This window comes from Oncorhynchus mykiss, chromosome 28, assembly GCF_013265735.2.
Source record: "Oncorhynchus mykiss isolate Arlee chromosome 28, USDA_OmykA_1.1, whole genome shotgun sequence".
Lineage (NCBI taxonomy): Eukaryota > Metazoa > Chordata > Actinopteri > Salmoniformes > Salmonidae > Oncorhynchus > Oncorhynchus mykiss.
This window is the reverse complement of record NC_048592.1, coordinates 15,987,689-16,004,012: the sequence shown is the minus strand read 5'-3', so window position 1 is coordinate 16,004,012 and position 16,324 is coordinate 15,987,689. Positions and strand designations below refer to the sequence as shown.

Below are 16,324 nucleotides of genomic sequence, written 5' to 3'. Positions count from 1 at the left end.
AACAGTTTTTACCCCCAAGCCATAAGACTCCTGAACAGGTAATCAAATGATTACCCGGACTAATTGCATTGTGTTCCCACCCCCAAACCCCTCTTTTATGCTACTGCTACTCTCTGTTCGTCATATATGCATAGTCACTTTAACCATATCTACATGTACATACTACCTCAATCAGCCTGACTATCCGGTGTCTGTATGTAGCCTCGCTACTTTTATAGCCTCGCTACTGTTTACAGCCTGTCTTTTTACTGTTGTTTTATTTCTTTAACTACCTATTGTTCACCTAATAGCTTTTTTTGCACTATTGGTTAGAGCCTGTAAGTAAGCATTTCACTGTAAGGACTACTACACCTGTTGTATTCAGCGCACGTGACAAATTAACTTTGATTTGAACTGATTGGCTCAAACACATTAAGAATAAAATAAATTCCACAAATGTACTTTTAACAAGGCACACCTGTTAATTGAAATGCATTCCAGGTGACTGCCTCATGAAGCTGGTTGAGAGAATGCCAAGAGTGTGCAAGCTGCAAGCAGATGAGGAAATGTGACTAGGATGCAAGAAATTAGGCCTATATAGGAAAACCTGCAAATTACTGAATGTAAACCTTGGAGAAAATGCACTCCCCTCCTCTGTGCCCAAGAAAAAAGACATACAACCCTCCCCAAAGCAAAATAAAAAGTTACACCCCCTCTCCTATTTTGGACCCCCACCCCACCCCCCAAGTAATTTTTGAACAGTCCCTTAGATTACTTTATTATTTGTGATGGTCCAGAATGCTGGGTTTTTTGGCAAATGTTGTCACCACAATGTGATCAAAAATGTAAACAACCATCAATGTTCACATGATTGGACCATGCTTCAATTCTCAGGGGCTGACCAACATGGATTATCAGTGGGTGGATTTTATCCCCAGCCTGTCAACAGCGCTCAGTGTTTCTTCTGTTGCCTCCCCTGCAGTTTATGATTTGAGATTCCATGCTGGGTCAGCTACAACCAGGTGAGGGGTGTAGCCATTGCAGACTATTGAGATGCAGTCCCAGGTCTCAGTGTTGAGTGCTCTATACTCATCTCAGTCCTGTTGACAGCGCCCACGCACCACAGCCCAACCCAGCTTTTACCCATACCTCCAGGGGCTGTGTCAGCCAGGGAATCCAGAGTAACATCTAAATCCCTAGCATCCTAACCGAGCAGCCCTGTTTCAGCTTGTTCTCTATGGAGTCTGCTGGCAACCTACTTTTTCAATCAACACATAGCTTAGCTCTACTACCCTTTTTCTTCTGCAGTTGCTCAACTGTCTACTCCCAGTCATTGTGCCATGGGTGGGCTGTGGGCTGAACTTTGCGATCCTTGGCACGGCTGCCTTGGTCGGTTGTTGTGTTGTGTTGTTGTGGCCGAGCACCATGCCCCGAACCAGGAACAAAAGCACTCTGTGTAAATTAAAGAGCAATTATCTGTAGTGCGTGCTGGGGCAAGTCGCTGCTGTTTGCCTGACTTGAGTGATGAGAGGCAGAATGGGACTATTGGAGAGAGGGGCCTACTTGAAAAGCACTACCGCAGCATAGCGTATGTCTGGATGATTTATATTGATATGTAATTGAGTATAAAATTAAGGAGTTTCAGGATGAAATGTAACCCAGGAGTGGGCTACCATAACTTCTTTCACATGTCTGTGCTCACATTGAAATGTACATTTGTCATCAAATAGACTGACATATGTTTCGATGTATTGAATAGACCTATGTTTTGGAAATTAAAATGTCTCAATTGAATGAAAGTAGGATAGTCTGTTAATAAAGTAATTCAACTTTACCATGATTTAGGCCTACCCTCCCTCCGTAGAACTTCATGGGATAAGGGAAGACTTTGCGCACATTGATTATTTCAAATACCTCTGCGAGTGTAGACTATTAAACACAAACAGATCTTTAACATCAGCGTTTGAATAACTTTATTGAAACAACATTCTAACACCTTAGAGTCATTCAGAGGTTAAGTAATGGTGGTTTCCAGAACCCCTCTCCTCTCTCTGTCACCATGCTCAGACACTTTCTAAAACACAGTCCAGTCCAGCCTCCCTCTCACACAGTCCCCTTCACCACTGAAAACACAACTCTCAAGTGTTGACCGGTCGACCTGTTCATTAAATTCTCATTAGCCAACAGTTTTTCCTGCAGCTCCTGAGTGAAATAGACTAACCCCACTATTAACACCAACTGTGTGTGACCACCCCTTACACACACACACACACACGCACGCACATGCGCACACACACACACACACACCCTCCACTGCCCCCAGTCCGTTTCCCCTAGCGATGACCCTCTCACACATGCACACACACACATAGCCCCCTTTTATTCCACTCTGAGGGGTGGTTTAAGTCCCCTGGGTGCAGTAGGCCGCGGCTCCCTGGTTTACAACCCTGGCCCTTCTTTCCAGAGTAATTCAAAGTGTTTGACTTTAGCCTGCAGTCACTTCAGACTTAATTAACAGGCACATTCCCCAATGGGACAGACCAAGGCCTTTTCACTGTTAATCACAACAAATAAGCAGGTGACTCGACTGGAACACCACATTTTGATTCATTAGCCTTTCTATAGGCCTACATGTGTGTGTGGTGTTGGGCTGTGAACAGAAAATTCCAAGCTGACTATTTGTCGCCATCGTGTTGGTCTAGATTGGAAGGAGAACAGGCATGACATAGATTTACATGTACATGTTGAGAGTTTTGTTGTTTTGTTCTTTTATTTTTACAGAGCCATGCCCTGTTGGGGAACTACCTTGAAATCAATACTGTTTGAGAACTCATCAAACTTTATTAAGATTCCTTAGTTTGATTCTTGTCGTTGTCAGTGAAATTGGGAAACTGATAGAATGGCATAGAAATAGAATATGATTCTGATGTAAAAAATGATTCCAATAAATATTCACACTGAGATTTGTATTGTTGTATTTTTGATGGATTATCTTTGTAGGGATGCCAGCTAACAGCTTGCCTGTTGTTTAAATAATCACTTCCCAGCTGACAGGCAAGACAGAGCGCTGGGCCAGAAGTCTAGAACACAGATCGGCTAGACAAGAGATGTGTGGGGGAAGCATCTCTCTCTCTCTCTCTCTCTCTCTCTAAGTTCATGGCCATGAGGTCACAGGAACACGCCATGTTTCAGGGCTACACAGCACACTGCACACGACTGGTTTCATCCGGAATTCTTACAGTCTTCAGAATTATTTTTTGCTTCATTGTTGCGGTCTGTCTTGTTTTTACTGTGTCAACTTGAGCATGATCAGTTGGTGACTATTTCATTGTTTTCCTATTCAACAACAGTTACTTTTTTTACATGGAGTTAATAGAAATTAGGAATACACTTAAAATAAACATAATAGTGGAAATATTGTTTCATCAACATATCCATGAGGCATAATGGAAGTCAGTGTGGCACCTGTGCAGACAGACAGTTGAATGTAAACAGGCGTCCTTCTTTGTTATACAACCTACAGTAGGCCTGTGTTCCTATTCTAAAGGTATCAGCGGGGTGGCCGGTCACAATTGCTGACACCAAGGACTTTGCTCATCAATCACTGACTACAGTAAAAATAAAAAACATGCATACTTCCAATGGGCAGAGGAAATTCCATCACAGGGCCTGAGGCATCTCTCTTTCTCTCTCCTCAAAAGGAAGAAGACCCAGATGTGAAGATGGAGGAGGGATACGAACTTGACCTGACTTACGTGACGGAGCGCATTATCGCTGTGTCCTTCCCCCGGGCATGCTCAGAGGAGATCTACTTTCACAACCTGAAGGATGTCACACGGATGCTCAAGTCCAAGCACGCTGATAACTACCTGGTCAGTTAGCACTAGTCGCATCCATGTGTCTCACACCATCCTTCATCTCACTGATACCTAGTCATTTCAAACTTAAAAGCCTAGTCCTCTATTACTGGGTTGTTTGTTTTCTTGATTTGGAAAAGTTTCAATTGTGACTGTTATTAATCAAGTTAATCTGTATCATTGACACATTTGTTTTTTTTTATAGAAGTGATGATAACAGGAAAATAGCCTACTTTAACTTCAGCACAACCACCTTTTAGTGTGGTATAGTGAAGCACAGAAGCCTTTTTTAGTTCATATTGGAAAGAGTGAAAACAGTTGAAATGGTTACATTTGAATAAGATAGTAATATAAAGGCATAGAATTAAATAGCGAAATAAATGAATGTATTCATGCATACATACCTGTATACTTTTTCTTTCTAGATTATCAACCTGTCGGAGAAGAGACATGATCTCTCTAAAATGAACCCTAAGGTAAAGCAACCATACTGTATTTTTCCAAATGTAGCGCATAAACAAATCCTTGGGCAGGACACGAAGACATACAGGTATCAACAAGCCGCAGATCGACTAAGCTGTATTTTCCATTAATCAATGAATATCAATGGTAACAAGGATCTCAACCGTATCCGGGTCGTTCCACCAATTCGGCACCTTTCGAGATATATAACTTGGTTTGATTTCACCTCATTTTAAAGATTCTGTCACTTGGGCGTCAACTTGGGACGCCAAAGGCACTCGTTTCTTGGATGACCCATCCGTTTGAACAAATGTATCACTAGATAGCCTTCCGGAATTAAAGGGTTATCTCTAGGATTTCTGGAGACTCTGCCCATGCTAATTAGATTAACATATATATTGTATAGAGGTTGAAAAGATGAGCATTATCTGTTACAAAGTGCGTATGTCTATGTGTGACTTACCTTGTGTGTGTTTGCAGACTCTGGACACGGGCTGGCCTGACCTGCATGCTCCTCCTCTGGATAAGATCTGTACCATCTGTAAGGCCATGGAAAACTGGCTCAATGCTGACCCTCTACACGTGGTGGTCATACACTGCAGGGTGAGCAGCATCCTCATCACCCTGTCATCGTCACCATTTCATTATCTCTCATTCTTCTTCTGGCCTCATTTGTTTCACTTTACGTTGACTTATCTATTCAAAGCTGATTTTTGGAACACATCCATCAAGACAGTGCAGGAGGGAGCACTGTGGCGAAGATGTCCGCATGGGGATAGCTGGCTAGCAGCAAAGATGGTTGCCTCTTCCTTTCTGCTAGCAGCTAGCAGGGAAGTATCCCAATGACTGTATCTATGAATGGACAAAACAATCGATCAATTGACACTATTCATTCCTATGTGAAGACTCAACAGCACATTGAAGCCAAATGAAGTCGTTTAAGATGGCGTCTCATGGAGACATAACATGCGCAGTTTGAGCTACTCCAGAAAGTGATTTTGCATGCTAGCCCAGTGCTGCCCCCTCTCATTTAATAACTGAAGTTGAAGGCCAACCGGGATACTGCAGGCTGCCATTAGTAACTTAATTGTCCTTATAACTTCTTCTTGTGTGTGCAAAGCAATTATTGGTACCATGACTGTATTTGAGTTATGAACTTTTTACACAATGATAACCACAATGATGACCATTTTTCCATTCACTATAACGGGGGATCCTGTTTTCTGCTAACAATGCCTGCAGTACCACGGTCCACCTTAAAACTTCCATGACTTCCATGAGGGGGGCAGTCATTGCCTCGTCCCCATGCCATTGCGCTCAGCACATTCAGGTGGAAGTATCTCGGAACGAAATTAGACGGGAAGTAGCGAGGTGAAGCTAGAGTGTTTTCCCAAGAAAATAATTTCTGTATGTAAGTCAACGAGAGGGTGTCAAATTTGGTTTAAAAAATAATGCTAATTTGCTATGTGAGGATCATTTGATCTAATACAAGTTTCCTAATGGTTAGGTTGTTACGGATGCACTCATATAAGTAGACGCATGTGGCATTTCAGCAACTTAAAAAAAAAGACTTTATATCGGAGTTGTTCACATGTGTATCTGCCCACTCATTGGCTTAAATGGTCTCACCTGATCTCGCCGCCTCCCACCCGCCTTCCATCTTTGCGGACTTGTGTTTCCAATTTTAGAGCGGACACTCGACTAGCTTGTCAAAATTCAGTTAAAGTCGGAAGTTTACATACACCTTAGCCAAATACATTTAAACTCAGTTTTCACAATTCCTGACATTTAATCCTAGTACAAATTCCCTGTCGTAGATCAGTTAGGATCACCACTTTACTTCCACTTTTATTTATTTCAGCTTTTATGTATTTTATCACATTCCCAGTGGGTCAGAAGTTTGCATACACTCAATTCGTATTTGGTAGCATTTCCTTTAAATTGTTTAACTTGGGTAAAACGTTTCTGGTAGACTTCCACAAGCGTCCCACAATAAGTTGGGTGAATTTTGGCCTATTCCTCCTGACAGAGCTGGTGTAACTGAGTCTGGTTTGAAGGCCTCCTTGCTCGCGCATGTTTTTTCAGTTCTGCTCACACATTTTCTATAGGATTGAGGTCAGGTCATTGTGATGGCCCCTCCAATACCTTGACTTTGTTGTCCTTAAGCCATTTTGCCACAACATTGGAAATATGCTTGGCGTCATTGTCCATTTGGAAGACGCATTTACGATCAAGCTTTAACTTCCTGACTGATCTTGAGATGTTGCTTCAATATATCCACATAATTTTCCCTCCTCATGATGCCATCTATTTTGTGAAGTGCACCAGTCCCTCCTGCAGCAAAGCACCCCACAACATGATGCTGACACCTCCGTGCTTCACGGTTGGAATGGTGTTCTTCGGCTTGCAAGCCTCCCCCATTTTCCTCCAAACATAATGATGGTCATTATGGCCAAACAGTTATATTTTTGTTTCATCAGACCAGAGGACATTTCTCCAAAAAGTACAATCTTTGTCCCTATGTGCAGTCGCAAACCGTAGTCTGGCATTTTTATGGTGGTTTTGGAGCAGTGGCTTCTTCCTTGCTGAGCAGCCTTTCAGGTCATGTCGATATAGGGGACTCATTTTACTGTGGAAATAGATGCTTTTGTACCTGTTTCCTCCAGCATCTTCACAAGGTCCTTTGCTGTTGTTCTGGGATTGATTTGCACTTTTCGCACCAAAGTTCGTTCATCTCTAGGAGACAGAATACGTCTCCATCATGAGCGGTATGACGGCTGTGTGGTCCCATGGTGTTTACATTTGCATACTATTGTTTGTACAGATGAACGTGGTACCTTCAGGCATTTGGGAATTGCTCCCAAGGATGAACCAGACTTGTGGAGGTCTACAATTTGTTTTCTGAGGTCTTAGCTGAATTCTTTTGATTTTCCCAAGATGTCAAAGAACTTGTGTCGTGCACAAAGTTGATTTCCTAACCGACTTGCCAAAACTATAGTTTGTTAACAAGAAATTTGTGGAGTGGTTGAAAATCAAGTTTTAATGACTCCAACCTAAGTGTATGTAAACTTCAGACTTCAACTGTAATAGAACATCTTTGCGGGAAGCGCACGGATCCCGTTAACGGGATCAAAATCAACAACATCCGGTGAAGCTGGAGCACGCCAAATTCAAATGACAAAATTGTAATATTAAACATTCATGAACATACAAGTGTCCTACATCATTTAAAAGCTTAACTTCTTGTTAATCCAGCCGCTTTGTCAGATTCCAAAAAGGCTTCACGGCGAAAGCATACCATGCGATTATCTGAGGACTGCGCCCCCACACCAAAATACTTTTCCAAACCAGCACAGGCATCACAAAAGTAACAAATAGTGATAAAATAAATCCCTTACCTTTGAAGATCTTCCTCTGTTTGCAATCCCAAGGGTCCCAGCTACGCAACAAATTGTCATTTTGTTTGGCAAAGTCCTTCTTTATATCCCAAAAATATCAGTTTAGTTGGCGTGCTTGATTCAGCAATCCACTCTTTCAACATGCATACAAACAAATCCAAAAAGTTACCAGTAAAGTACATCCAAACAAGTCAAACAATGTTTCTAATCAATCCTCAGGTACTCTAATATCTAAATAAATGACACAATTTACAACGGAGAATAGTATGTTCAGTGGGGAAGATAAATAAGGAAGAGCGCGCACCTCATTCATGCGCGCAACAAGACTACATTTCTAATGAGAGACACCTTGGAAAAACTAGAACTCAATCATTTTTCAAAAAACCAGCCTGAAACCCTTTCTAAAGACTGTTGACATCTAGTGGAAGCCAAAGGAACTGCAATCTGGGAGGAATTCCTTTGAATATCCCATAGACAATCATTGAAATGGACTGTGACCTTAAAAAAAAAAATTACGGATGGGTTTTCCTTGGATTTTCACCTGCTGTATCAGTTCTGTTATTTTAACAGTTTTAGAAACTTCAAAGTGTTTTTATATGCAAATCCTAGCTTCTGGGCCTGAGTAACAGGCAATTTACTTTGGGCGTGTCATTCATCCAAACTTCCGAACACTGCCCCCTAGCCCTAAGAGGTTAGCAACTTAGCCAACAGGTTAGATTTCCCTGCTAATGTTTTACCATTGTTTCACATGTTTATTGAAGTACCTTGTTTAACCGAACATTGTGAAATGCAGTGAAACGTGTCTAGGGTTCGAAGGACTTTCCACCGCGGTAGTGCAAATGTGTTTAATTAGCGGGAGCTACTTCCGTTTTGCGATGGGGTTCATGGGTAATGGTTCCGGGGAGTTCAAAAACTATTGCTATTTGTTTGCTGAATAAACATTAGCTGTTTATTCAGAATGTAATGCTTTTTAAAATGATTACGCAGTGGCAAAAGATGACTTATCTTGTTACATTCTCAAAGTAATGTAGGCTAATGCTCTCTCTATCTTTCTTTCTCCTCTCTCTCTTGTATTTCAGGGTGGGAAAGGCCGAATTGGAGTGGTCATCTCATCATTTGTGCATTTCACCGACATATCTGCCAGGTAGGCTAACTGCTGCAACCAATGGCGGCTCCCATGGCTTTTCCTTCAATTCATTGATGTGACTTTGCTCAAACCCTTATATCCTCATCAACTACAACCACGTCTCAGATAAATATAGACACAAGTATAATCTTTCACAGTGCCTGACCACTACTGGCCTACTCAGCCCTTTCACTGTGTCAGAGCGTGAGTCAAACAATAGTTATGGATATGGGATCAAAGGAAACCCATAAGTCATGAGTAACGCTTACAGTATTTACACACTCTAAGTCAACATAAACACACGAGACATTAATGATAACAGAGTGTAACAGCATTTGTCATTTAGCACAAAGGTCAATGTAATTTTTCCTGAATGGACGTGGAAATTGATTTAGTAATGAAATGTGAGTTTCAGTAAGGCACTTGAGTTCAAAATCATTGGATGAAGCTACACAAACGGAGATGAACGATATTAACACATGGTCATTTCCAGTCTGAAAGTCTATTCAGAGGAGCTGCAGCTAGGGTAATCCCTAAAGTCATCAACTGATAGCACACATTAAGGCGGAAAGCGGGTTATAAGGTCAAGGGAAGTGTTGTTTGTGTGTGTGTATGTGTGTGCATGCTTGCATATGTACGTGCATGTGTGTGTGCTTTCGTGTCAGAGAGAAACAGAATATACATTCAGGACCCGAATTACTGACACTCTTGATAAGGAGGAGCAAAAGAGACAGTATAAATTAAATAATACAAATACTATATTGATTGCTAAAAAATGGGCAAATTCTATTATGTTATAGTAATACAATTGATCAGAGATCAGAGGGTTTAACAAGTAATAAAAAATCTAAAAAAGGATAGGGGTAAAAATAATTGCCACCCCTGTTTTCAAAACTTGAGCACCCTCCCAATGTGAGGATAATGACAATGAGCTTTTTTCTTAAATGTTTTATGAGAGAACATATTGAGAACATATTGGGAGGGATCTTAGACCATTCCTCCATACAGAATCCTTCCAGATGATGTGTTTATGGACTGCCCTCTTCAATTCAAACCATAGGTTTTCAATGGGGTTCAAGCCAGGAGACTTGGATGGCCATTGAATTTTTTTAATTTTAAATTTGATGTGTGCTTGGGGTTATTGTCTTGCTGGAAGGTCCACCTGTGGTCAAGTTTCAGCCTCCGGGCAGAGGTAACCAGGTTTTTGGCTAAAATGTCCTGGTAATTAGGTAAAGTTCATGACCTTAACAAGGGCCGCAGAACCAGTGGAAGCGAAATAGCCCTATAACTTCAAAGATCCACCACTATATTTAAGAATAAGTATGAGGTACTTTTCTACGCATGCTTCCATTTTTGACGCCACTGGTGTGAGTGGCCAAAGAGCTATATTTGCATGTCATCAGAACACAGCACCGCCTACAGTTTGCTAAATGGCATTGGCACCTGATTGGAAACAGAGGTGTCATGCCCATAGGGGGCACAGAGGCACATGCCACTCAGATTTGTCCCATTTAACACTATAACTGCTAAAGAAGTCATTTTTATTACTCTCCCATATTTTTAAAGTCATGTCACCCTCTGTCCTTGACTTTTCCTAAATAAGTCTATATAAGACACTGTCGTTGTTAGAATATTAATACCACAAACAGAACTGGAGTTATAACCAGTTTTAGTAGGGTATGTCGTTTTTTTATGGTTTTCCCTGTTGCCCCTCCTTCTCCCAACTGTAGGGCCTGCTCTGCTCCTTCTTTGACAGTTGAAAGTGCAATGCCCAGCTGAAAATCACCCCTATAATTCACTCGAAACTGAACCAAAACTATACCAAAACTATTTTCACACATATAACAACAAATTAAATAATTGATGTAAAGACTGATGGGGAGAACGGGTGAGTTGATCATAGAAATCAAACAATGCTGTGAATTTATTTATTTATTTTTATTTTACCTTTATTTAACCAGGCAAGTCAGTTAAGAACAAATTCTTATTTTCAATGACGGCCTGGGAACAACTGCCTGTTCAGGGGCAGAACGACAGATTTGTACCTTGTCAGCTCGGGGTTTGAACTCGCAACCTTCCGGTTACTAGTCCAACACTCTAACCACTAGGCTACCATGCCGCCCCTGAATGAAGAACAGGGCATGCCATTCTATTGTTTTGATCCATTAGAATTCTAATCTAAAAATGTAATGTACCCTGTATCAGTCCACAGAATCAAAGCATCTTATTAGGCTACTCTGGTCTACTTGGAATAGGCTACACAGTGAGAGCGTGCGTAATTGTACATGCAAAAAAGCTTTTAATGTCTGGGAAAATATCCACATTGGGCAGCAGGTGAGCGAGTTTCGGAGAATGTGGTGATGAGGCTTGCGCAACCTTTCGTTGGCAAGGGGAGAAATGTCACCATGGACAATTTATTCACTTCACTGTCATTGGCGAACAAGTTGCTTGAAAAGAAAACAAGTCTGGCCGGCACCATGAACAAAGTGAGAAGGGAGCTTGCTCTGCGGTAAATAAGGCACCGGCACAGCCATCATGCAACAGGGCTGAAGAATGAAAAAAAGACAGGACACAATAAAGAGAAAACTGGAGACTATTACACAATACAACCAAACAAAGGTACACTCTTAGAAAAAAAGGTTCTATCTAGAATAGGAGATCCCTTTGAAGAACCGTTTTTGCTTCCAGATGAAACCCTTTCGGGTTCCATATAGAACCCTTTCCACAGAGGGTTCTACATGGAACCTTAAAGGGTTCTCCTATGGGGACAGCCGAATAACCCTTTTGGAAGCATTTTTTCAAAGAGCATATGTCAAAGAGTGTCAAGCAAGTGAAAGTTTCGAAAATTGTGTCTTCTGTTAGGACAAGGGATAACAGGTAAATGAAATCCATTGCGTGAAGACGCACACAAGCAAAAGCTGACAATAATTTACTCTTTTTAAATGCTGTTGCCGTGGAAATTCGTACACAGGGACACTCAAAGTCAATCTTAAATGAATCATTGTTTATTAACAGTGAACTGGAGAGATTCCAACAACATGCATGCACCATGGTGAATGTCTGTCAGGAGATCTAACAGGGCAGTCCCGTTTGTTCCCTTATATATTGACAAGCTATATTTGCATGATTTAGCTTATTCATCATTCACAATTAATGTTTGCTTCATACATGTAACGACCAATACTGGGTCATGTACAGTATGTGACAGACAAATACCTCATAAGGCTTCCTCTCTCTAAGCTGAGACCTTGAAACTGAGATATCCCTTTCTTTAAACAAGGTTCTGGACGTAATGCCAAATTGGAGATTCTGATAGTGAGGACTCGTTCAATCAGTCACTTGCATGAACACATAAATTGGTTTATAGAGATGCACAAACAGAACACATAAATTGGTTTATAGAGACGCACAAACAGAACACAGAAATTGGTTAATAGAAAAGCACAAACATAAACATTTCCATAACACTGTCATTGTTTTTAGAATTTTACAAAAATAAGTAAATAAGTATTTAGACCCTTTACTCAGTACTTTGTTGAAGCACTTTTGGCAGCGATTACAGCCTCGAGTCTTCTTGGGTATGACTCTACAAGCTTGGCACACCTGTATTTGGGGAGTTTCTCCCATTCTTCTCTGCAGATCCTCTCAAGCTCTGTCAGGTTGGATGGGGAGCATCGCTACACAGCTATTTTCAGGTCTCTCCAGGGATGTTCAATCAGGTTCAAGTCCGGGCTCTGGCTGGGCCACTCAAGGACATTCAGAGACTTGTCCCGAAGCCAATCCTGCATTGACTTGGCTGTGTTCTAAGGGTCATTGCCCTGTTGGAAGGTCGAATGTCTTGAGCGTTCTGGAGCAAGTTTTCATCAAGGATCTCTCTGTACTTTGCTCCGTTCATCTTTCCCTCAATTCTGACTAGTCTCCCTGTCCCTGCTGCTAATAAAAATCCTTACAGCATGATACTGCCACCACCATGCCTCACCATAGGGATGGTATTGGCCAGGTGATGAGCGGTGCCTGGTTTCCTTCAGACGTGATGCTTGGCATTCAGGCCAAAGAGTTCAATCTTGGTTTCGTCAGACCAGATAATCTTTTGGCAAACTCCAGGCAGTTGTCTTGTAGCTTTTATTGAGGAGTGGCTACTTTCTTTCCACTCTACCATAAAGACCTGATTGGTGGAGTGCTGCAGAGATGGTTGTCCTTCTGGAAGGTTCTCCCATCTCCACAGAGGAACTCTGGAGCTCTGTCAGAGTGACCATCGGGTTCTTGGTCACCTCCCTGACCAAGGCCCTTCTCCCCCGATTGCTTAGTTTGGCCGGGCGGCAAACTCTAGGAAGAGTCTTGGTGGTTTCAAACTTCTTCCATTTGAGAATGATGGAGGTCACTGTGTTCGTGGGGACCTTCAATGCTGCCTTGACACAACCCTGTCTTGGAGCTCTACAGACAATTCCTTCGACCTTACGGCTTGGTTTTTGCTCTGACATGGACTGTCATCTGTGGAACCTTATATAGACAGGTGTGCGCCTTTCCAAATCATGTCCATTCAATTGAATTTACCACAGGTGGACTCCAATCAAATTGTAGAATAATCTCATGGATGATCAATGGAAACAGGATGCACCTGAGTTCAATTTCGAGTTTCATAGCAAAGGGTCTGAAGGTATTTCTGTTTTTTAATTTTAATACATTTCCAAAAAAAATCTAAAAACCTGCTTTTGCTTTGTCATTATGGGGTAGTGTGTGTAGATTGATGTAGATTGATATCCATTTTAGAATAAGGCTGCAATGTAAAAAAAAATGTGGAAAAGGTGAAGGGGTCTGAATACTTTCTGAATGCATCATTGCTTTTGTGCTGAGATTTACTATTCATCAAGGCCACTTATAATAATGTTTAGGCTACTGATGTTGTCATCATTTGAACGTGGGGCTTTTATTTTAGGCTGGGGTATTCTTTTATTGTTGCTGTTGTAAAAAAATATCTGTTACCATGTTTCAAAACGTATTGGAAACATTTTTGTGTTTTTTTTTGTGTTTTTTGGTTTTTGCATATAGCGTAGAGTAACATTAACTAATGAAAATGCTAATGTGCCATATAAAATAATTGTATTCAAATGTTACCAAAGGCATTCTTAAACACAACCAAATTGTTATTTTTGCAATAGTATGTATATATCAAATGTATTAATTACACTGCTAGAATGTTGCAGTCAGAATGACTTGAAGGCGGTTCCATTCAAGGCCCAAAAACATTTGTTTGTGTTTATCTCTGTAATACTACTAGCCTCAATTTATGAAGTTTGCTTTAGCTAGCCCAGATTGGGAATCTATCTCCCACCCTCATAACTAGCTAAACTATTTCAGACTATCAATCAAGTTGGAGTAGTTAGCTTGATGATGCAGAGATGCAGGTTATTTAAAAAAATAGTTGTATTTTAATTTTTTTTACATAGAGTTAAGCACAATGATTACGGCTCTAGAAAAAGCTGTTTCAGGCGTTTGAAAAAAGTATACATTCTCCAACTTATGGATGGGGGCCTGGCCCCCCTATGGACCAACCCCCAGCCATCCTCACGTACTTTGTGCCCCCTCAGATTTTTGGGGTGCATGATGCCCTGATTAGAAACCTGTGGTTTGAATTGAAGAGGGCAGTCCATAGGGGCAGACGAAGGATATCAAGAATCTGGAAAGGTTCTGTATGGAGGAACGGTCCCTCTAAATGTGTTGAATATTTGAAAATGTTTGTTTACAGTGTGTCACTCCACTCAGTCATTCAGGAGTGTTTCTGGTAGTAGTCAGATGACTTACGCTCAGTTCAGTTTAATTCACTCTTATTTAAAACTAAAGCTCTTATCTATAGCCTACTTACCATGATTGTCATGCTTACCCTGTCAGTGTTTAAGCCCAAACAGGAGGGTAACTCAGTGTTTAAGCCTAAATCATGTCTGTGTCTGTCTTGCATAGTGCTGATCAGGCCCTGGACCGCTTTGCAATGAGGAAGTACTATGACGACAAGGTCTCAGCATTAATGACACCCTCTCAGAAAAGGTAAGACCTCTTCTCAGGCATAATATGAATCTACTCTTTTAGTATTGAGAGAATGCCCATTGTGTGATCAGGACGGTGAGGTTAAGGTGTTTTCCCACACCCAACACACACACACACACCCACACACATATCCCTCTCCGCCCACCTTAGGGCAAGTTCAGGTCCCTGTCCCACCTGAGCCAATAGAAAACATTTTGCGTGTCTTGGTCTTGTTAATTCATACCCATAGAAAAGGGCCCGTGATAATCATGCCATTGTGAGTAATTGAAACAGAATGGGATCCCGTGGTGACCTGGTGTAATCTTATCCTGCTGCATCACACTGAATCACTGTGACTCAGTCATACCCTGGGCGCCTTTGTAAGAATGTCCCCGTCACAAACACACAACCTCAATGGATCTTCAGAAAAGTAACATTCCCATGTGTGCTACAGTATCTCTGTTTTACTTGTCATGGTTGGACCCAGCCATTGATGTAATTGTTGTAAGTGATCTGTTGTTGTTTACGTTAACCTGCAGTATATGCAGAGGGGTTTAGCTAGTGAGGATCCTCTTGCTAGCTATTGTGTGGATTACTGTATCTCTACTATTCTGCCATGCCAGGTACGTTTGGATCCTGAACAGTCTCCTGAGTGGGTCGATGAAAATCAACGCCTCTCCACTGTTCTTGCATTGCATCATTCTACGTGGGATACCAAACTTTGACACTGCAGGAGGTAACTTACTGCCTGCTTTTGTTCACATATCGGCCCACTAGGATAAAAAAAAAACATTCCACTCATTGAGAAGCTAGAAGTCTGACAAATAACTACCAATAAAATCCCTATGTGCTTGTCTAGAAAGAAATTGCCATTTTGGAAAGCTTGCATGCTAAATGAACCTGTCCTTTCCCTCGGACTGACACACGTGTATGCACGCACATGCACATACATGAACACGCACCACAGAATAACTAACATTTTTTTGTCTGCCAATAACATGGAGATTTTTTGTTGTTGATTTCACTTTGAATTTACGTTAGTTGACAATTCAACCAAATGTAAATACAAACTAGATGTTGAAATGACTTCTGTGCCCAGTGGGTGGTTTCTTGCAAGGTGGCAAATAAAACAACCAAATAAATCAACCTCTGATTTCTTGTCATTGAGAGAAATTTGTGAAGGGCAGATACGCTAGCTTGGTCACCGGGTCTGATTGGTAAATAAAGCTGTGTGTCATCAGCAAAACAGTGAAACTGAATGTTATATCTGTTTGGGCTTCTTGCAGTCAATTTGCAGTCTATAAATAAATGTTTTATAATGTTCCTGCCCCCCAACCATCCGCTCAAGAATAAATTGGCTGAATCTAGTTGATGATACCTGCCATAGTGAATAGGTGCTGGGGAAGATACTGAACCCCCGATGCTTACTGAGAAACATACGCCACATAGATATGACCTGAACAAGGATGTTGTGATAATTA

General features: G+C 41.3%; 1 protein-coding gene across 2 annotated transcripts in view; it reads left to right on the top strand.

Annotated features, from left to right (window-relative positions):
* LOC110508633 (tensin-3) overlaps positions 1 to 16,324 on the top strand; it is an 83,766-nt gene that overhangs the window by 13,938 nt on the left and 53,504 nt on the right. Inside the window, exons 2-7 of one of the 2 annotated variants that reach the window (XM_021589290.2) lie at positions 3,685 to 3,851; positions 4,262 to 4,312; positions 4,779 to 4,901; positions 8,776 to 8,840; positions 14,781 to 14,864; positions 15,467 to 15,579. In XM_021589290.2, the coding sequence (XP_021444965.2) occupies positions 3,702 to 3,851; positions 4,262 to 4,312; positions 4,779 to 4,901; positions 8,776 to 8,840; positions 14,781 to 14,864; positions 15,467 to 15,579 (586 nt within the window). In that variant the 5' untranslated portion in view covers positions 3,685 to 3,701. Of the gene's footprint in view, positions 1 to 3,680; positions 3,852 to 4,261; positions 4,313 to 4,778; positions 4,902 to 8,775; positions 8,841 to 14,780; positions 14,865 to 15,466; positions 15,580 to 16,324 lie in introns of both variants that reach the window. The other variant, XM_021589288.2, reaches the window with a different exon arrangement.